The 21,275-nt window shown below is 50.2% G+C and overlaps 2 protein-coding genes and 1 pseudogene across 2 annotated transcripts; all 3 read left to right on the forward strand.

Annotated features, from left to right (window-relative positions):
- Positions 1 to 3,773: 3,773 nt before the first annotated feature.
- Positions 3,774 to 4,848, forward strand: LOC137167413 (olfactory receptor 52B2-like). Its single transcript, XM_067569588.1, has one exon. The coding sequence runs from the start codon at positions 3,901 to 3,903 to the stop codon at positions 4,846 to 4,848; it is 948 nt and encodes a 315-aa protein (XP_067425689.1). The 5' UTR covers positions 3,774 to 3,900.
- Positions 4,849 to 11,691: 6,843 nt separating this feature from the next.
- On the forward strand, positions 11,692 to 12,744 carry LOC137167208 (olfactory receptor 52M1-like; annotated as a pseudogene).
- Positions 12,745 to 13,229: 485 nt separating this feature from the next.
- On the forward strand, positions 13,230 to 14,110 carry LOC137167067 (olfactory receptor 52K1-like). The gene is made up of 2 exons (XM_067569070.1): positions 13,230 to 13,756; positions 13,951 to 14,110. The coding sequence occupies exons 1-2, from the start codon at positions 13,230 to 13,232 to the stop codon at positions 14,108 to 14,110; spliced, it is 687 nt and encodes a 228-aa protein (XP_067425171.1).
- Positions 14,111 to 21,275: the final 7,165 nt, after the last annotated feature.

The raw sequence follows: 21,275 nt of genomic DNA on the forward strand, positions 1-21,275 counted from the left end.
CTCAGCATGCTGCTGGACCTTTCGTTCACCCCACAGATGGGGTTCCTGAAGCGGCATGACCATCTCTCCCAGGACCACCGTGGCCTGTTGCACCCGGTCCTGGATTCCCAGCAGCTCACGGCCTGGAGGCTCTGTGGCTGACGGAGGTAGGGGGGCCTGCTCGGTGCAGGTCCCACAACTCCTGCTGGGCAGCAGGGACCCTTCTACACAGGTTGTGTATCAAGCTAAGTGGTCATGGTTTATCTCTTGGGCAGAGTCCGGGGGCATTCCGCCAGCCTCTTGCCTCCGCAGGTGACCCTGGAGTACTCTGGGGTCTGGTGCTGGCCTCGTTGACGGTCCACTTGGCAGCTATTTTGGCCTTCCATTACCCGCTAGCGAGGATGTCATGCTGTCTGGATGGGGGGGCCCCTGAGGTGTATTCAGGAGCTCTGATTACTCCTTTCTACACCAGTCTCGCGTTGGGGGTGTCATGCGGACTGGCTTGAGTGGGGGGCATTTAGAATATTGTGTGACATCAGTATGGCAGAATCATAATAATCCATGTGGGATAGGCCATGTCAGGTACTGTTCGGAAGGTTATAATGTGCTAAGTAAGATAATAATACTTGTGTTCATGTGTGATATGTGAAATGGAAGTTATAGATGTATTGGAGATATCTGTGTTTCAAATTGTTCTGCCTGGGCAACACCCCAGATAGGAAGGCTGCAGAACAATGGCCTGCATAATGGCCCATTAAGGCATTCCCAGGTGCAAGGGGCCCTGAGGGAGAAGCCAGCATCACCACTGAGTCACCAGCACCTGCTTACGTGACTCTGGACTCCATTGCAGGCAGCCTACCTGATGAAGCATCAGGACTCTCCCATGTGACTATGGACCCCAGGCACACCTGAGGAGTCACCAGGATTGGCCCATGTGACTATGGACTCCATTTTGGGTCTTGTGACTGCCCACAGGCCGCATGGCCGGAGGAGGGGGTTTATAAGATCAAGCCAGAGAAACCATCTTGTCTTTGTTCCTGTCCAGTCTGCAGACACACACCTATCTCTGGACCAATTCATCTTGCAACTGAACAGAAGGACTTAGACCCATCCAGGTACTGGATGTGAACCAGAGAGAACTACACAAGCCTGCAAATCCACATTTCTTCCAGAAACCTGAAGTATATGGACTTTTAATCATTTGTATATCTGTGATTTACTTTAACCCTTTAACATTTCTCTCGTGGTTTATTTCTTTCTTTGTACAATAAACCTTTAGTTTAGACACTAAAGGATTGGCTTTTAGCGTGGTATTTTAGGTAAGATCCAAACTTATATTGCTCTGGTGCTGCGCCTGACCCCTTGGGGTCAGAGGGAACCTTTTTAGTAAAGAGCAGAGAGTTCTAATAACTGGTCTCTTTGCTGGACCTCGTGCTGATTTGGGAGCCTGGAGCTGAAATGCAGTGAAGGGGGCTGTGGGCATTTGTGGACTGGCTTCTTGATATCCAGTGTCGGTTGATCAGAAGCAGTTCGTGGCTGTTTGGGAAGCCGGACTTCAGTGTCACCCACCAGCGTGGGGAGAATCTGCTCTCCTTTTTCAGCCTGCCCTGACCTTGGCATTATCAGTTGGCAACCCTGGGCACGGGTCGTATCAAAGAGGAGATCCCCGTTCTCCCATCCCATGTTGGTCGGGGTGCTCAAGGGGGTGGAGAGGCGGTATCCCCAGGTCCGCAACCCGGTGCCTCCTGGGGATATCAGCCTGTTCCTCTCGAGACTCATAGGGGCCTCTCCTTTGGAACCCATGGCTTCACGCCCTGTGTCAAGCTTCGTGGATGGTAGCCTTCCGGGCGGCCATTACCTCAGCTTGGGGGGTCTTCAAAATTAAGACCTTGACCTCGGAGCCCCCTTATACACTATTCTATACGGATAAACCGCAGTGGAGGCCATGCCCTGCCTCTTAGCCTGGATTGGTTTCCGAACCTCGTTGTAACCACGATTGATCTCTCCCTGTGTTTCCCAAACCGTGCGGTCTGGGTTTGGAGATGGCATTCGCTAGACGCGAGACGAGCCCTAGCCTGCTACATCGAAGACACGGCTGTTCCAGAAATTGGTGCAGCTCCTCGCCGCAGGCGGGGGACCGGATGAAAGGATCACCGGTCTCCACCCAGCACATCTACGCGTGGATCACATCCTGCATCAAGTGCTGCTAGGAGCAGGTGAATGTGCCGCTGCCAGGTGTCATCACAGCGCATTCACCCAGAGCTAAGGCCTCATCTGCGGCTTTTCTGGAGAGAGTGCCCCGGCAGGACATCTGGAAAGCAGCCGCCTGGTTGTCGGTCCACACCTTCACGTCCCACTACGCCATCGTTCAGCAGGCGAGAGAGGACGTAGGATTCGGCAGAGCCGTGCTGAGGGCAGCTCACCGGTAACTCCTACCCACCTCCAAGGTATGGCTATTTAATCACCTATATTGGAATGGATATGAGCAATCACTCAAAGAGAGAAAACAGGGTTACTTACCAGTAACTGTTGTTCTTCGAGATGTGTTGCTCATATCCATTCCACACACACCCCCCGTCCCCACTGTTGGAGTTGGCAGAAAGAAGGGACTGAGGGGCCATAGGGCTGGCGGTGCCTCATGTGCTGTGGCATGGGCCCGGCACTCCAGGGGGCCCCAGAGCCGGCCCTACGGAGCTAGCTAAGGGGAAAAAAGTTCCGGGAATCGTGCACTGTGGCCGTGCACTCACCTATATTGGAATGGACATGAGCAACACATCTCGAAGAACAACAGTTACTGGTAAGTAACCTTGTTTTTTCTAGGATTTCTTTTGTTCTTAATTTACTTAGTAACCTCCTTTTTTTATCCTTAGCCCTGACAAACATGGATTTTACCCTGATGTCTTTAATTTCCGTTGTCCATTTTCATAACTTCTCAGTTGTATTGCTTGCTCTCTATTTTCCCTTTCCCCCTTTTCTTATATATTGCTTTTTCCCTCACTTAATTGCTGCCTTCACATTGCCACTGTGTTGAAATTTTTCGGGCTTTATAGATAAAGATGTACAAAGAGCGGAAAAGGAGAAAAAAGTTAAATGGCAGATGATTTTTAAATCCCAAAAAATTCTCTTAAAGCATAATTCTGTCTTGTATGTGCCTTAACCACAGGGTACAGGTTTTACGTCAATGCTAATGAGCCTGAAAGGAAGTAGACACAATCTCTAGGAAACAAGGTACCTCAAGCTTTGGAGACACCAAACCAGTAAGAAAAAGACGGCTGACATTTTCATGGACATGCGCCGAATGTGGGTATAGGCATAGATCATAATCTAAAAAGGCGGTGCATAGATTGGGAAAATTGAGCTTCCTACAGGAAAACTCCAAGAGGAAACATCCCTCTACTAGCGATCAGTCCACGAGAGACCTGTCAGACCCTAGCAGTAGCTAGGAGCAGGTGAGTCTGTCTGTACCTGTATCCGGTGCGTGGATAGATCTAGGAGTTGTATATGCTGGGACATTCCTAATTTTGTTGGTAACTTCAATGAAATTGATATAAGATATTAGACCTTGTTCTTATGACGGTCTGTGTTCCTTGCCCTGGTCTTCATGTGTTCCTATAAGCTCTGGAGCTAAACCAAGCAGAGGTCACTTTGTGAACTTGAGACTGCAGCCACCAGAGCTCAACCCACAGATGTTGTAAAACAGCATCACTAAATTTACCTTAAATAAAATAAAAGGCTACATGCTTCCCCCAGAGAACAGCTGCCCCTTGTGAATATATCATCTCACGTAACACGGTCTCTCCTTCCAGACATTTGCACTGTGGCCATCACCCTAGATCCAGGGCACATAAAAGAATTCAGGGGAACCTACGGTACATACAGTACACACTGTTCTGCGTCACAGTTGGACACCTCCCCTATGCCATGTCAGATTCCAACACAACCGTCTTCACCAACCCCTCCTCCTTCATCCTGCTGGGCATTCCTGGGCTAGAGGCGGCACATGTCTGGATCTCCATCCCCTTCTGCGCCATGTATGTCATAGCCATCTTGGGGAACTTCACCATCCTGCTGATCGTGAGGATGGAGCAGAGCCTCCATGCGCCCATGTACTATTTCCTCTGCATGCTGGCTGTCATCGACATGGTCCTTTCTACGACCATCCTGCCGAAAATGCTGAGCATCTTCTGGTTCAATTCCAGGGAGATCGATTTCAGTGCCTGCCTCACCCAGCTCTACTTCATTTATTGCTTCATAGTGATGGAGTCTGGGATCTTAGTGGCCCTGGCTTTTGATCGCTACGTGGCCATCTGCGATCCCCTGAGACATTCCACCATCCTGACAAATACCGTTGTGGGCAAGATCGGGCTGGCCGTGCTGCTCCGGGGTGGGCTGCTCATACTACCCTTTTCCTTCCTGGCAAGGAGGTGGCCTTACTGCAGAACCAATGTCATCGCCCACACTTACTGCGAGCACCTAGCCGTGGTGAAGCTGGCCTGTGCTGACATCCGGAGCAGCAGCTACTACGGACTCTTGGTGATATTCTTAGTGATCGGCCCGGATGTGTTTTTTATCATCTTGTCCTATACTCAGATCCTCAGGGCCATCTTCAGTCTACCCACAAAGGACACTCGACTGAAGACTTTTGGTACCTGTGGCTCCCACCTCTGTGTCATCTTAGCCTTTTATATCCCATGTTTCTTCTCCTCCCTCACGCACCGGTTTGGCCACAATGTGCCTCTGCATTTCCATGTCATCACTGCCAACATGTACCTCCTGGTGCCCCCCATGCTAAATCCCATCATCTATGGGGTGAGGACCAAACAGATCCGGGACAGGCTGCTCCACCTCCTTACTCATAGAGGGACCTAAAGTTTTCTCCTGGTGCCCTGGCTCTCAGACCGAGCTCCATGAAGAGCTGGCTGGTGACCTGGTGCAGGGACTTCCTTCCTAGATCACTTAAAGGATGGTGAAAGAGTTATTAGAGCCCTTCCTGCCCTTTAAACACACCAAGACTGGATGAGTCAGAGAGACAGAAGAAGCTCGGTGAGTAGAGAGGCACAAGGGAAGATGAGGGGACTCTTTGGTTGTACGGCTATGGCTGCAGTAGAGAAACGGACTCCAGCTGGAGGAGAAACGGTGAATCGCAGGAGGTGGATCCTAGATGGTCTAGTAGGGTCAGACCAAACCGCAAAGACAGCTCCAGGGTTGTGAGGACACTAAGGGAGGAAATAGCCTGCAGGTGTTGTATTGTTTTTACCTAGATCTGGGTGTCTGTGGTGTTTAAATTAGACACGTAGCCCTGCAACCGGCGTCTCGTCTGACACCTTTGTGCCTCTCTCCTGCCCCAGTTTCCTCTGTCCCTCTGACCCATCCAGTCACTGTGGTTTTTATACGGCTGGACCATACCTCATCTCTGGTCCCTGTTCTGGGGAGGTTCAATTCCTTCCAAGCCCCCCTCAGCAGAGAAGCTGAAGAAAAATAGTTACTCCTTTTCTCTGCCCGGGGAAGATCTCGTTAGGTGCTAATAGTCTTTAATGACCAGCCTGCTTATAGACAGAGGCCCCCACCCCAGCCTTCTGTCCCTTAGCACAAGGAGAGTGAGTCCAAAGACCAGGATACAGGCGGTTCACACAATCAGAAGTGAGTGAACGAGTTGTACAAAGACCGATCCATCGAACTGTCACGCTGTCACAGCACACGCCAGGGAAGGCTTTAATGTCTTTTTCACTGTCCTGTACTTGATACAGGAAGCAGGGCCCTGCACCAGATCACCAGCCAAGATGACATTCAATGAAATATTCTCCCCCCTCCATGGGCCATGATTTCAGATCAAAACAGGGGCCAAAGCTGCAGGGCTCTGAGGTCTGTGATATGACCTGTGAGCTTTTCAGCCTTCATTTCTAATAGAAAAACTAGTTTGTGGGATCAGGGCAATCCGTGAGCTGGTGGCTGGGTTATCGGCACCAGGGCCTGCCAGGGCAGAGGACCGTGGGACAGCTCAGCAGAGATGCTGCCAGGGCCAGTCCTGGGTTCCCAGTGGCTACCCACCCCAGTGGGATGCTACACGGTACAGTCACATACTGCACCGGGAAGCGCCAGGTGTAACAGCCCTTAACTGGCTCTCACACCTGCGTCTCTGGCTGTGCATTAGATAGGCACCTTTGGGGGAGCAAATCCAGCCCCCACACTGCCAGGCAGGAGAACCTATCCCCACCCCCTTGCCACATTCACAGGGCTCTGGCATCTGAGCCCCTGGCTTAGCCAGCTCGGTTCGGTTGAGGGTGATCCGTCTACCAGGACAGGCTAAGCACAGCTCTGCTGCCCCTTATTCATACAAGACGTGGGATGACATTTCCTTACCCCTGCAATTAACACTTGAGTGATTTGTGACCCAGCACCAGCCAAAGGGATCATTGGGCCAAGCATCCCATCCTGCTGAGCACCTAGGCAGGGCAGGTGCAGGGGGAGCTCATTCAGACCCTGCAAACCTGACACTAACTCCTATGTGCGTGCGGTGGAGACACATGGCATCTACATAGCACGTGAGAGTAAAGCTTGCTCTGAGTTTTAGTTTGCAGATGACTCCATCGCAAAGGTTCACTAGCGTATGAAGACGGGGGCTGAACCTCAAGTGACAAGCGACTGAATCAACTGCCTGTCCACAGTCTTGCTGCGTTAGGAGAGTGTATCAAGGGAGGTCTTTTCTGACAGCTAGTCAGGCCCTGGTGATTACCAGCACTGTGTTAATGCCAGCTGAGGAATTATGGATGCTCACTGCTATTCAGCTGTCCAGGCTGCCCAGACAGGCGGGAGCTTCACCGCTCTCTACCTGTCTTCTTGTCAATGAAGCCCGGTGGAATCAGAAACAATGGAAGTCCTGTTTACATAGAGATCATGCAAGGGGATGGGGCGCCCACCGGAAAAACAGCACGAGGTCGTCCTGTCTCTTGAAACTGGGTCGCTGAACTGTGGGAGATATAAGCAGACAAACGGTCTCTGGCCTCCATCGCTAGATGGAGGCAAGGGAACAGAGCTCTTGCCAGTGGGGAGAGAGGGGTCCTTCAGCTAACGGGGGGTGTTGAAGTCTCTGGGAACTGAATATAGATGAGAAGCATCTTTAGGCAAAGCTCTTTCACTTAGGAAGACAAGCAAAGCCAGCTCCTTGCAGTTCTGTGGAAGGTGCAGACTGAGGAGAAGCCAGCTGTGGGTGGGGAGAAGGAGGCTGGTGAGAGAAACCATGTGGATCCACGCCGGTACCTGGCTAGACTGAGTGTTAGACCTTTAGAAGCGTGTTTCGTTTACTTGTGACTATATCTATCTTCTTTCCTTAGACGCGAACTCACTGACTCTGCTATCTCTGGTATTACAGTGGTTTCATTTTTCCTGCACAGCAGCTCAGTGCTGGGTTTGCAGGCAGGGGGTATTCACCCCAGTTCAGCTAACAAACCGTGATGTGGTTAAAGCACAAATGAACCCTGTGGTTTCTCTGAGCTGCCCAGGAGCGGGTGGGACATTGCAGGGCCCCTGGTTTTTTCGGGAACATGTGGCGTTGGGCATGTGCTCGGTCTCCTGGCTTGTTGTACGTCAGACGTGTGGAAGCCAGAGAGGGGCTGCTGGTCCAAGGTGCTGAGCACACACACACTCAGGACACCACCTGAGGCTGGCTTGGAGCTCCAACAGCAAAGCGTTGCACCACACCCAGAGTTACAGGACAGACATTGACACAACCCCTCCGTACTCTGGACTGTGCCCCAGAACATGGCAGTGCAGGCTGCTGCGTGGAGGCTAGCACAGAGCAAGATCTAGGCGTGGCTATGGTGTGCCGATTGCCAGAACACATCTACTGGGCTCCCCTCCATAGCATGTGGTTGCTGCAGTTGACAGAAGGCCGTACAGTCCCTGGTGCTTCTCCCATTGCAAGACCTGGGGTCCCGAGCCATGCGTTTGTTTGTAGGCTGAAATTGGGGTGTGGAAGGATGAGGGATTCTCTCTGACTCGTGATCAAGGGAGCTGCAGTCCTTCTCGCTCGGGGGGATTTCAAAGAAACAGCTACAAACCACAGCCACAAAAATAGGTTTCCACACAGCTCAGTCTTCAGCCTTTTCTTGCTTGTTTACCAGGGACCTGCCTGAAATTCGCTGCCTGGAATTCTGCATAGTGCACAGAGGCCTAACGATGCGCTGCATGGAACCAAATCAGTCCAATGTGACTAAACAAGCCTAGCTTAGTTGTTACAGACAAAGTCAGCTCCCAGACTGCTGCAGCACAGATTAGTGACGATTTGAGCAGCCCTCAGTGCTGAAAGAACAGGTTCAGAACTTTTTGAAAGGCTGGACATGCACAAGTCCATGGGGCTGGATGCAGTGCATCCGAGGGTGCTGCGGGAGTTGGCTGATGTGATTGCAGAGCCATTGGCCATTATCCTTGAAAACTCGTAGCGATTGGGAGAGGTCCTGGATGATTGGAAAAAGGCAAATCTAGTGCCCATCTTCAGACAAGGGAAGGAGGAGGATCTGGGGAACTACAGACCGGTCAGCCTCATCTCGATCCCGGGGAAAATCGTGGAGCAGCTCCTCAAGGAATCCATTTTGAGGCACTTGGAAGAGAGGAAGGTGATCAGGAACAGTCAGCATGGATTCACCAAGGGGAAATCATGCCTGACCAACCTGATTGCCTTCTATAATGAGATGACTGGCTCTGTGGATGTGGGGAAAGCGGTGGACGTGATATACCTTGACTTTAGCAAAGCTTTTGATATAGCCTTCCACAGTATTCTTGCCAGCAAATTACAGAAGTATGGGTTGAATGAGTGGACTATAAGGTGGATAGAAAGCTGGGAAGATCATTGGTCTCAACGGGTAGTGATCAATGGCTAGATGTTTGGTTGGCAGCCAGTAACAAGTGGAGTGCCCCAGGCATTGGTGCTGGGGTCAGTTTTGTTCATCATCTTCATTAATGTTCATTCATCTCCATTAATTCATTAATTCATTAATCTTCATTAATTCTTCATTAATTAATTAATTAATTGTTCATTAATCTTCATTAATGTTCATTAAGGGCCAGCAGAGGCACTATTGTAGCCTAGTGATCGGCTGGTGGCGGGAGCCAGAAGAGGGGGTTAACGAGCCCAGCAATGGGAGGTGAATATTGCAGCTACAACGGTCAACAGGCGGTAGGGCAGTGAAAGCGAGAAGGGAGAGGAGAAGGACATGCCCCACGTACTCGGGTGGGGCAGGTTCTGCTCAGGGTTTTTGTGTTTGGGAATTCTCTTTGCACTGTTTTCCCAAACCTGTGCGGAGTTACTTCCTTCCTTGTATTAAAAGGTTTGCTTCCTACACTCAGACTCTGTGCTGGCGAGAGGGGAAGTGTTGCCTTTTCGGGGCGCCCAGGGGATTGTGTGTGATTTCCAGGGGCCTGGCTGGGGGCTCGAGCCGCTTTGGTGGTGTATCATTGACAGGGACCCCTAGATATAGAACTGGTCCTTGCTGCTGCTGACTCTGTCTGGCAGAAGGGTTACACTGTAATTAACAAACATGTCATATCATAGATACTCACTGAATGCAAAATAGAGTTCAATAGTCAGGTTGTAGAAGTATAAGGCTGATCAGTTGGTAGAAGGGATCATTATGTATTGGGTACCTACATAAGGAAGGCTGAAATGCAAGACATAGAGGCTGAATCCTGGAAGATTTTAGATCAGCTATTTTAGGTCTTAGCGATAAGAAAAGTTGACATAAGTAAGTGACCCAAGAATAGCCGGATGCCGTAAGATTATGGACAAAGATGTACCAAGGGGCGAAATTACGAAAAAAAATTACCAGTAGATTAATTTATTATCCCCAAAATGCTTTAGAAGCAGATTTCTCTCTAGTATGTGCCTTAAAAACAGGGTACAGGTTGTGCATCAATGCTAAAGAGATTAAAGAAACTAGACACAATGTCTAGGAAACAATGTACCTCAAGTTTTTGGGGACATCAGCCCAATAAGAAGAAAGAGGGTTGACATTTTCATGCACCTGTGCAGAATGTCAGTGTGGTCAAAGATCAGAGTATAAAAAGACTGTGTCCAGATTGGTAAAATTGAGCTTCTTATGGGAAGACTCCAGCTGGAAACACCCTTCTAGTGATGATCAATCCATGAGAGACCCATAAGACACTAACACGAGCTGGAGGAGTCTGTCTGTAACTGTAACTATGTGTGGATAGATCTAGGATTTCTATATGCTGTGACATTCCTAACTTCATTGGTAACTTTTATAACCTTGATATAAGAGATTACACCTTGTTCCTCTGACTGTCTGTGTTCCTTGCTTTGTCCTTCATGTGTTCCTGTGAGCTCTAGATCTAAAACAAGCAGAGGTAACTTTATTGAACATGAGACTGCAGCCACCAGAGCTGAACCGACAGATGTTGTAAAACAACATCTGTCATGCGGGCTGGCTTGAGGGGGGAGCAGTTAGTATATTGTGTGATATCAACATGGCAGAATCATAATAATCCATGTGGGATAGGCCATGTCAGGTGTGGTTAGGGAGGTTATGATATGCTAAATAAGAGAATAATACTTACGTTCATGTGTAATATGTGAAATGGAAATTATAGATGTATTTGAGATATCTGTGTTTCAAATTGTGCTGCTGGGGCGACACCCCAGATAGGAAGGCTGCAGAACAATGGCCAGCCTAATGGCCCATTAAGGCCTTCCCAGGTGCAAGGGGCCCAGAGAGAGAAGCCAGCATCACTAATGAGTCACCAGAACCTGCTTACATGACTGGACCCCAGACACACCTGAAGAGTCACCAGGATTGGCCCATGTGACTGTGGACTCTATGTTGGGTCTTATGACTGTCCGCAGGCTGCATGGCCAGGGGAGGGGGTTTATAAGATCAAACCACAGGATCGATCTTGGTCTATGATCCTGTCCAGCTGCAGACACACACCTGCCTCTGGACCAATTCATCTTGCAACTGAACCAAAGGACTTAGACCCATCCAGGTACTGGATGTGAACCAGAGAGAACTACACAAGCCTGCAAATCCAAATCTCTTCCAGAAACCTGAAGTAAATGGACTTTTAATCATTTGTATATCTGTGATTTACTTTAACCCTTTAACATTTCTCTGATGGTTTATTTCTTTCTTTTTATAATAAACCTTTAGTTTTAGTTACTAAAGGATTGGCTGTTAGCGTGGTATTTTAGGTAAGATCCAAGCTTATATTGATCTGGTGCTGTGGCTGACCCCTTGGGGTCAGAGGGAACCTTTTTAGCAAAGAGCAGAGAGTTCAAGTAACTGGTCTCTTTGCTGGACCTAGTGCTGATTTGAGAGCTTGGAGCTGAAATGCAGTAAAGGGGGCTGTGGGCATTTGTGGATTGGCTTCTTGATAACCAGTGTGGGGAAATCAGAAGCAGTTTGTGGCTGGTTGGGAAGCCGGGCTTCAGTGTCCCGCACCAGCGTGGGGAGAATGTGCTCTCTTTTTGCAGCCTGCCCTGACCTTGGCATTATCAGCTGGCTACCCTGGGCACCGGTCGTATCACAACATCACTAAATTTACCTTAAATAAAATAAAAGGCTACATGTTTCCCCCAGAGAACAGCCGCCCCTTGGGCATGTAGCGCCTCATTTTAACACTGTCTCTCCATCCAGGCATTTGTACTGCGACCATCACTTTAGATCCTGGGCACTTAAAGGAATTCAGGGGGAGCCTCGGTACATGCAGGAGACACTGTTCTGCCTTTGAGTCGGACACCGTCTCCCCTACACCATGTCAGACTCCAGCACAACCGATTTCACTAACCCCTCCTCCTTCATCCTGCTGGGCATTCTTGAGCTGGAGGCGGCACATGTCTGGATCTCCATCCCCTTTTTGCTCCATGTACACCATAGCCGTCTTGGGGAACTTCACCATCCTGCTGATCGTGAGGATGGAGCAGAGCCTCCATGCACCCATGTAATATTTCCTCTGCATGCTGGCTGTCACCAACCTGGTCCTGTCTACAGCCACCCTGCCCAAAATGCTGAGCATCTTCTGGTTCAATTCCAGGGAGATCGATTTCAGTGCCTGCCTCACCCAGCTCTACTTCATTCTCTGCTTCTCAGTGATGGAGTTTGGGATCTTAGTGGCCCTGGCTTTGGATCGCTACGTGGCCATCTGCGATTCCCTGAGACATTCCGCCATCCTGACAAATGCTGTTGTGGCCCAGATTGCCCTGGCCGTGCTGCTGCAGGGTGTCCTGCTCGTACTGCTCGGTCCCTTCCTTGCAAGGAGGTGGCCCTATTCCAGAACCAACGTCATTGCCCACAAGTACTGTGAGAACATAGCGTTGGTTAAGCTGGCCTGTGCTGACATCCGGAGCAGCAGCTACTACGGCCTCTTGGTGACATTCTTAGTGATCGGCCCAGATCTGTCTTTTATCACCTTCTCCTATACTCAGATCCTCAGGGCCATCTTCAGTCTCCCCACAAAGGACACTCGACTGAAGACATTTGGTACCTGTGGCTCCCACCTCTGTGTCATCTTAGCCTTTTATCCCAATCCTTTTCATCCCAATCCTTTTCAATCCTTTTCATCTCAATCCTTTTCATCCCAATCCTCTTCTCCTCACTCATGCACCAGTTTGGCCACAATGTGCCTCTGCATTTCCACGTCATCACTGCCAACATGTACCTCCTGGTGCCCCCCGTGTTAAATCCCATCATCTACGGGGTGAGGACCAAGCAGATCTGGGACAGGATGCTCCACCTCCTTACTCATAAAGGGACCTAAAGTTTTCTCCTGGTGCCCTGGCTCTCAGACCGAGCTCCATGGAGAGCTGGCTGGTGACCTGGTGCGGGGCACTCCTTCCTAGATCACTTACAGGATGGTGATAGAGATATTAGAGCCCTCCCTGCCCTTTAAACACACCGAGACTGGATGAATCAGAGAGACAGAAGAATCTGGGGCAGGAGAGAGGCACAAGGGAAGCCGAGGGGACACTTTGGTTACAGGACTACAGCTGCAGCAGAGAGTCGGACTCCAGCTGGAGGAGAAGCTAGAAAGGCTGCGAGTCAGTTGAAGTGCCCAACTGTGGCTCGTGAAACGTGGCGTTTCCTGCAGCTCCTGGCAGAGTGTGTTCCTGCAGGGGTGGTTTCGGGTCCATGCTGGGCATGGGCAGCCCTTTCATACACCATGTGCCTCTGTGTTCAACCCTTTCCTTTTCTTGGCTGTTGACGGCTATTCCCTGTGGCTGAAAGCGCCCAACGCCTCTCCCCATGTCGGCTCCCTCCAACGCCAGCACTTTCTGCCCTTCCTCCTTCATCCTGCTGTGCCTGCCAGCGATGGAGCATGAGCACTGCTGGATCTCCATCCCCTTCTGCTCCATCTACATCACAGCGCTGCTGGGCAACGTCGCCCGGCTGTTCTTCATCAAGGCGAAGCCTGGCCTGCACGAGCCCACATCTCTCTTTCTCTCCATGCTGGCCCTGACCGACATTGCCCTGTCCAGCTCCACGCTGCCCAGGATGCTGGGCACCTTCCGGGTCAGAGCCCGGGAGATCAGCTGTGCTTCCTGCCTGGCCCAGATGTTTCTGACCCATGTGCTGTGTGTGGTGGAGTCTGGCAGTCTGGTGGTCATGGCCTTGGACTGCTATGTGCCCATCTGCGCCCTGCTGCGATACACCTCCATGCTCACCGGCTCCGTCATTGCTAAGCTGGTGAGGTGGCTGCTGTTCTGCCACTCCCGCATCATCTACCACCCCTACTGCAAGCACATGGCCATGGTGACGCTGTCCTGTGGGACGTCAGGCCTAACAACTTCTGCGGGCTGGTCCTGTCCCTCGCCGTCATCGGGTTTAACCTGGGCTGCATCTTTCGGTCCCATACCTTGATCCAGCTGCTGTCCCACGGGGCACGGCACAAGGCCCTTGGCACCAGTGGGGCAGACGTGGGCATCATCATCATCCTCTAGACCCCCAGGCTCTTCTCCTTCCTCAGCCACCACTTTGGCCACAGGGTCTCCCCCCATGTCCACATCTTCCTGTGCAACCTCGACCTGCTGGTGCCGGCCATGCTCAACCCCCTGGTCTATGGTGCCAGACCCTGCAGATCCGACAGGATGCTGAGGATGCTCTGCCCAGGAGAGGATGCCCCGTAGGCGTGTATGGTCACCATGGGAATTGGGGCATTGTTTGTACCACCCATGTGCATGCCGCCATGTCCCGGGGCACTCGGTGCTGCCAGTCGCTGAGCAGGAGAGGGAATGAGAACTGACGGAGCGTCACGCAGCCTGAGCGGGTACGAAGGGGCCATGAGGAGCTGAATACAATCTACACAGGAGTGGGGGATCCTGGGTGGATGGTGGACAAGCCAAGGGCTGGGCTGTTGCACTTAGTGGCTGGGACGCCGGGCAGGCTGACATATGAACACTAGGTAGCGGAACCAGAGCCAGAAGGCTGGGGGAGAACAGGTTCTGCAGGGCGTGACTCTGAAGAGACGGAGGGTCAGACACCAAATCAGGGAGAGACGTGGCCATAGAGAGCGAGGATGGATCCCAGAGAATCACGGCTTGGCACAGCCATTGCTTCTTCCAGCAGGGAGCTGCCTGGATCTGGGCTTTTCCGTGTAACCTCAGGCCTGTCTCATGCTGTACCCAGGCGATGAATAAATGCTGCCTTGCTTTGAAACAGCTGCCTGGTGTCAGTGCAGATCCTCCCCGGGTGCAGTGCTTCCCAGGATAGCTCCGTTACAGGCCGGAGCCCGAGCTCACTGGGACGCATTGTTAGGAGCCCCGGGGGAAAGCAGGGGGTGCTGGATGCCCCAGGCCTGGAGTCCCGGGGCCATATGGCCAGCCCATGCGGGGGATGTGGATGCTAGGGAAAGGCTAAACCCTCCCTCCACTTCTAGATCCTCTGACCTCTGCCAGCTGAGACCCAGCTTATGTGCAGGCAGCCACGGGCCTTTTATCTTCCGGGTGGGCCTGGCCACTAGCGGGTGACATCAGTGCCCCAGCCACACCCTTGTCCTGGTGCACTCAGACCGTTGGTGAGAGTGCCAGGTGCCAGCCGGGCTGGGTTCAGCACGTAGCTTTCAGCTCATGGCTGGCCGCAACTCCGGGGAGACAGCGAGGGGCATGCCCCCGGGCTGTGCGTACCCCAGACACCAGCCCCTGGCACGGCAATCCCAGCGCTCACACCAATGCAGAGACATGGCGCCACCAGTCCAGGGGGACAGATCCCACAGCTGTCCTGGGCTGGCTGAAGGGGCAGGAGAACTGGCTGCACACCCAGGAGGGAGCAGCTCTGTTGCAGGGTTGGTTGAAGGGAGAGAGATTGAGCCGGGTGGAGTGATAAGGAATGTTTATTCGGTTACAGCTTCTAGTGCACTTGTTCCCTTTGCCTCACGGCCAACAAAGGGAGCCCCGAGTTCACCACTTTACAACTTTCTATCCAGACTAATATGTAAACGCACACATGTCTACAGCGCCCCATAAACCCCGACTGGGTGATATCAATGATTATAAAATGAATAGTACTGGCTAGGAGAGGCGTATAATCATACCCGCCCCAGTTTGTTATTTACCATGGAACTTGCGTGGCATATGCCTTTTTGGTATAAATCTTAACAAACTAGCAACAAGGGAAGACCCGGGGGGAGAGGTCTGGGGAAGAAGAGAGAACACTCTTCTCACTGCATTCTTTGTCCAGGTGGTAGGGGAGGAATGAAAGGGGAACATAGCCTACTCCTATTACGACCTCCTTACCATGGTACCTATCGGGTAGGTCTGCCCAGCTCCAGACACTGCTAGAAAGTTGCCCTGATTTGCTCCCTCCATCCCTAACTTCAAGGCCAGAAAAGTGCTGTGCTTTGCACATGGTTATTGCTTGTGTAATAAATGGCCCTTTTAGCCCAATTCAAGGGTCCTGCGGAGGACAATTCATGTCCAAATCCTGGGCCGAACTCCCAGCTGCCCAGGAATGTGGCCCAGCGCTGACATCCCTTGTCCCCGCACCGACAGGAGTGTCTGGTGAGCCCCAAGGGGAGGTAAGCTGGGGGGGCCAGAGGATACTGAGACAGGGAAAATCTCAATGGACTCTAAATAGAAATCACCAAGCTGGGAGATGGATCCGGCTGGGAATTGCCTCCTGGGCATGGGGGAGCTGTGGCAGTAGGCTTGGGCCAAGCAGACATGGAGAAGCCATCCCTGGTGCAGGGAGATGGGCCCAGCTCTCCTGCCGCGGGAGCGGGGCTCCCCAGATGCACCTGACTGGCGGGGCTGTGCGGCACCGGGGGCGAATATAGGAAGAAGCAAATGAGGGTGAGGCTGAGCCCCGAGCTACAGCCCCACAGCCAGGGGGCTGGGGAAGGCTCTGAACCAGAGAGCAGCGCAGCCTGCGGCTCTGTCCCAGCCAGAGGGCAGGCAGGGAAGGCTCCAGGCTGAAGGCGGTGGCCTGATGGAAAGGCTGGGAGGGAAGAGGAGCCCTGGCCTGGGAGAAGGCCCCGGGTTGGACTGGGGATGGGCTGTCTTGGGGCTTTGAGGACTGGTCGATGTTAATATGGCAGCTGCAGGCAGCTCCCGGGCAGTTACTGAGTGCTTTTTTCCAGTCTCAATCGTCTAGTTTCAGCTTCCAGCCCCTGGGTCACGTCTGACCTTTGTCTCTGTAACCCTTCAGCCAGGCTGAGCCGGCAGCAGTCAGTGCCGTTTCTGTATCTAGGGGTCCCTGTGAATGATACAACACCAACCCAGAAGCCCCCACAGTCACCATCCCCTGGGCGCCCCCAAAGGCAACACTTCCCCTCTCGTCCTTTTGGACAGCCCTTTTGGGGGAGTGGTCCAGTCTCAGTAGGAAGACACCCCACCCCACTGCTTTCACGCTCTCTGTGGCATCCCAACGCCTCCTTTGTAGAGTTCTGTTCTGACATGAGGGAATCTTTCATCAGAACAGGCTAAGAACAGTTCTGCTGCCATTTGTTCACACAATCGGAGGACAGCATTTCATTACCCTGCAGTCAACACTACAGTGATTTGTAACCCAGTACCAGCCAGGCTGACCATTTCCCATCAGGTTCAGCACCTAGGTGTGGTTATGCAGATACAGAGCCCATGCAAATAAAATGCCCCCCGTTTCTGCTGGCTGAGCAGGGAAGGGCTACTCAGACCTTGCTTACATCTGAACACAAAAAAGAAGAAGAATACTGTAGCCAATCAACAGTAAAAAGTGACTCCGTTTACCCAAGTTGAAATTTGACCAGGACATTGGGGTTAACAACATCACTTCTGCTGCCATGTAAGATTTTGGTGAAATGGTCAGGCCCTCCGTTTTACATTGTATCTGAAAGATATTTTGAGCAACTAAATACACCACCACGGCGGTCCTCTGGGTTGTGGATTGATGGAGAGGGAAGGGTCATCAGCAAAATAAATCTGACATGTCAAATGGACATGATTTCTTTTCTTGGCTATAACAAATTTTGTGGATAAAGGTAACTGGGGAGATGCCATAAAGTTAGACCATTGTAAGTTCTTTGACCTAGTACAACATGACATTCAGATTAATAAACTAGCCCTAGACAGAATTACTGATCTCTGAGCCCTTAACGACAGCCCTGTGTGTTTGCAGAAAGTGTCCATATCTCTCCTGCATCAGATCTCCTTCTCCAGATCTGCCTGTCTGCTAGCTAGCCATCCATTCCAGGCATTGAGAGGGTGTCAGACCCTATGGAGATCTAGCCATTATCCCTACTTCTCTGACTAATTGACGATCATGTTTAAATGTACACAAATACACTGAGCAGCCAATTCCTCTCTGACTCTGCAGAGAGCCTGGGAGTTCTCCTCTCCCTTTGGGAAGGACCCTTAATTGCTGTTTACTCCTACAGATGGATAAAGAACACAGATGCGCAGAGGTGGAGAGACATTGGCTGGTGTCTCCTGTCTGCAGCCTAGGAACCCCACTGGGATTGCCCAGAGCTATATTATAAACCCGTTTCCATCCTGCCTGGTGCACTTGCCCTCTGCTGGCTCTCGGCATGGGATGTTCTTGCAGATGCTGCTGTGAGAGAGGTGTGGGATACGGCAACCTGACAGGGGGATTCCCAGGGAAGACACTTCCAGCTCACAACTCACAGGTACATATCGTGTGCTCAGAGCACACTGCTTGACAGATCCCGGGCAAAGTGGGCAGGATGGGGTAGAGAACAAGTCTATGTTCCTTTGCGCTCTGCACAGCCAGTAAACATCCCTGGCCCTTTCCAGAGGTGATGAGTATACTCCAGTATCACTGGCCACAATGCCCTGCTTCGCTATTGTCTAGTTTGCTGTGCCCCCCGGCTGATGCCCCTGGGGGCAACAACTGAGTAAAGAGCTCAGGAGTCAGCTCTGTGATAATGCACAGTCACCTCCTCCCCTGGCATTTCGAGGGTCTGGCTGTAACAGGGCTGGAATGGAGGGGATCTTACCTCACTCTTTTCTGCCTGACACTTGCAAATAATCACTCAGCCGGAAGCAGACGCCCGGCATGGAAGACTTCAGTCCAAACAGTTCAAGTCTGGCAAACTTGTAAGCCGCTCATAATGCGATCTGGTCAGTGTCAGTGTCAGACAGCCTTCACTAACAGGGTGCCACCAGCACCACCTACAATGGCCACAGCATGTTGGAATCCCGTTCAGCTGAGCTCTTTGCCCGAACAATAGCTGTGGCCAGAGTTCCACAGGCGAAATACGTATTATGGAGAAAATTTTCTTTTATTAATTATAGATTTTCCGCATTAGCTACCACCTCTGAGGGAGCTGGATTACCTACGCTGATGGGAGAACACCTCCCGTCTGTGTAGGTAGTATCTACACTGAAGCGCTACAGTGGAGATGCTGTAGCATTTTAAGTGTAGGCAATCCCCTCAAGCACATCTTCCAGAGAAGTATCCAGGCTTGACGTGAAGACATGAAGTGTTGCAGAATTCACCATGTCCCTTCCCAGTGTTTTCCAACCATTAATCATTCTCAGTGTTAAACATTTGATTCTTATTTCCAACTGGAATTTTTCTGTCTTCAGCTTCCAGCTACCCTGCCTTTCTCCGCTTGATTAAATGGCCTGTTTATCCCCAAAGTATTCTCCCCATGAAAGTACTTTTACAATCAAGTCTCCTCTTGATCGCCCTTTGGATATGATAAATAGATTTAGCTCTTTAAGTCTCTGTCTGTAAGACATTTTCTCCAGCCCTTGCCTCATTTTTTTGGCTCTTTTCTGCAACCTCTGCAATTTTTCAAGATCCTTTTTGATATATGGACACTAGAACTGGACGCAATATTCCAGCATCCGTTTTACCAATGCCACAGACAGAGATAAAATCATTCCCCTCCTCCCACTCACCACTCCCATTTTTACATCCAAGGATCACATTAGCCCTTTTTGCCACAGCATCACACTCGAAGCTCATGATGGGTTGGTTGTCACTATGACACCTGAATCCTTTGCAGGTCACTGGTTTCTATTATACAGTCCCCTACTCTGTAAGTGAGGTCTGCATTCCCTCTTCTGAGATGATAGTTTTGCATTTGTATGTATTAAAACAGTTTGTTTCACTGGACCCAGCTTACCACACAGTCCAGATCCATCTGTCTGCCTGCTCTGTTCTCAGCAGTATAACTCTCCGCCAAGCTTTGTGTCCTTCACACATTTTGTCTGGAATGATTTAATATTTAGTTCCAGGTCTGAGATCTGTCCGTTAGCCAGTTTTAGTCCATTTAACATGTGCTCTATTGCTGTTGTATAGTGTTAATATTTTATCTGCATGGTTTGCCCTACGAAATCAAATGCCTCAGAGAAATGGAAGGCTCTTGCATCTGTGTGGTTCCCTTGATCAACCAAACTTGTACTCTCATTAAAGGATGAAATTGGGTTTATTTGAGAAAACCAGTTTTGCATAATCCCTGTTGACTGGCATTAATTCTATTCCTACCCTTTAATTCTATTTTGATTTAATCCCATATCAGCTTTTCCATTGTTTTGCCTAGGATTGATGTCAGGCTAACCAAACTATAGTTACCTGGGTCATCCCGGTCACCCTTTTGGAATAGTGGCAATCTATTAGCACTCTTCTAGATGTCTGGAATTTCCCCAGTATTTCAAATATTTAATTAAATGCATTTAAGTGGGCCGGAGGATTTCCTCAGCCTCCTCTTTTACTCACTGGTGCACGTTTTTCAGGCCAGTTCATTGACAAATCTTTTTTTGGTAGTAAATGCTATTTAACATCCTTCTTGATTGTTAATGGACTGGGAAGTATTTCATAACCTCATGTGATATTAGTATATCACACTGGTTTTTTCATAAGCCGTAGAAAAATATGTATTGACTATGTCCATCTTTTGTGCAACATTAACAAGTTTTCTTCCTTCCTCTTGTAATTGGCCCCGTACTTACTGAGTAACCTCCTTTTTGTTATCCTTAGCCCTGACATGCATGGTATTTTCCCTAATGGCTTTAATGTCCCTTGTCCATTTTCATATCTTTCCAGTTGTATTGCTTGCTATCTATTTTCCCTTTTTCCCATATTTTATATATTGCTTTTCCCCCCGCTAACTACTGCCTTCATTTTGCCACTGAACTGGCTTTTTAGCTCAATTTATCTATTTCTTGATTGTGGAATTGTGGCTTTTTGGCTATCTAATAAACTTTCTTCTTAAAGAACTCCCAATTTTCATTCACTTTTTTCTGTCTACATTTTTCCTCCCAATCAATTTTGCCCAATCAGCATTTTGGAATGAGCCTTTTGGAAGCACTAAATATCTATAGATATTTTTGGCTGGGAACTGTTCTCTGTTTGTGCATTTGAAAGTAATCCGTTCGATTCTTTGTTTTGTTCTCCTCTATCACATGCCCCCTGCTTTGTCTCTTCTCTAAACTAAACAGTCCCTGGCTTTTCGGTCTCTCCTCATATGACAGTCTCCCCCATTCTCATAGCCTGTCTCTGAAATCCCCTTTATATCTGATATATCTTTTATAGAAACTGGGTGACCAAAACGGAGTGCATACCCACTGCCGGCTATTCTCCATTCCATTCTTTAGGCTTCCAAACATTGTCTTTGTTTTGACTACTACTGCGCATAAGCAGGTCTTTCCGTTGACTTGCTACCAACAACACCCAGGGCTTTCAGGGAGCTGTGTTCTAGTTGGGGTGTTTCTCCAGGCACATCTCTTCGCAAACAATGTGTTTTTTTCACTTTAAGATTTTGAGCAGCTTCGGGGGTAAATGAGGAACTGCCTACGGCATGGACTCTCTAGCCTCTGTTTCATTGCGTTGAGGAATAAGATTATAGAGCGA

Source organism: Emydura macquarii, unplaced genomic scaffold (assembly GCF_026122565.2).
Source record: "Emydura macquarii macquarii isolate MOO-44397 ecotype Brisbane River unplaced genomic scaffold, CSIRO-AGI_Emac_v2 contig_64, whole genome shotgun sequence".
NCBI lineage: Eukaryota > Metazoa > Chordata > Testudines > Chelidae > Emydura > Emydura macquarii.

Excerpts from the sequence above, each read along its gene's own strand:
- LOC137167413 (XM_067569588.1), top strand. The coding sequence starts at position 3,901 with ATGTCAGATTCCAACACAACCGTCTTCACCAACCCCTCCTCCTTCATC.
- LOC137167067 (XM_067569070.1), top strand. The coding sequence starts at position 13,230 with ATGTCGGCTCCCTCCAACGCCAGCACTTTCTGCCCTTCCTCCTTCATC. Across the intron at positions 13,757-13,950 it reads GTGACGCTGTCCTGTGGGAC|CCACCACTTTGGCCACAGGG; the intron begins GTCAGGCCTAAC and ends CTCCTTCCTCAG.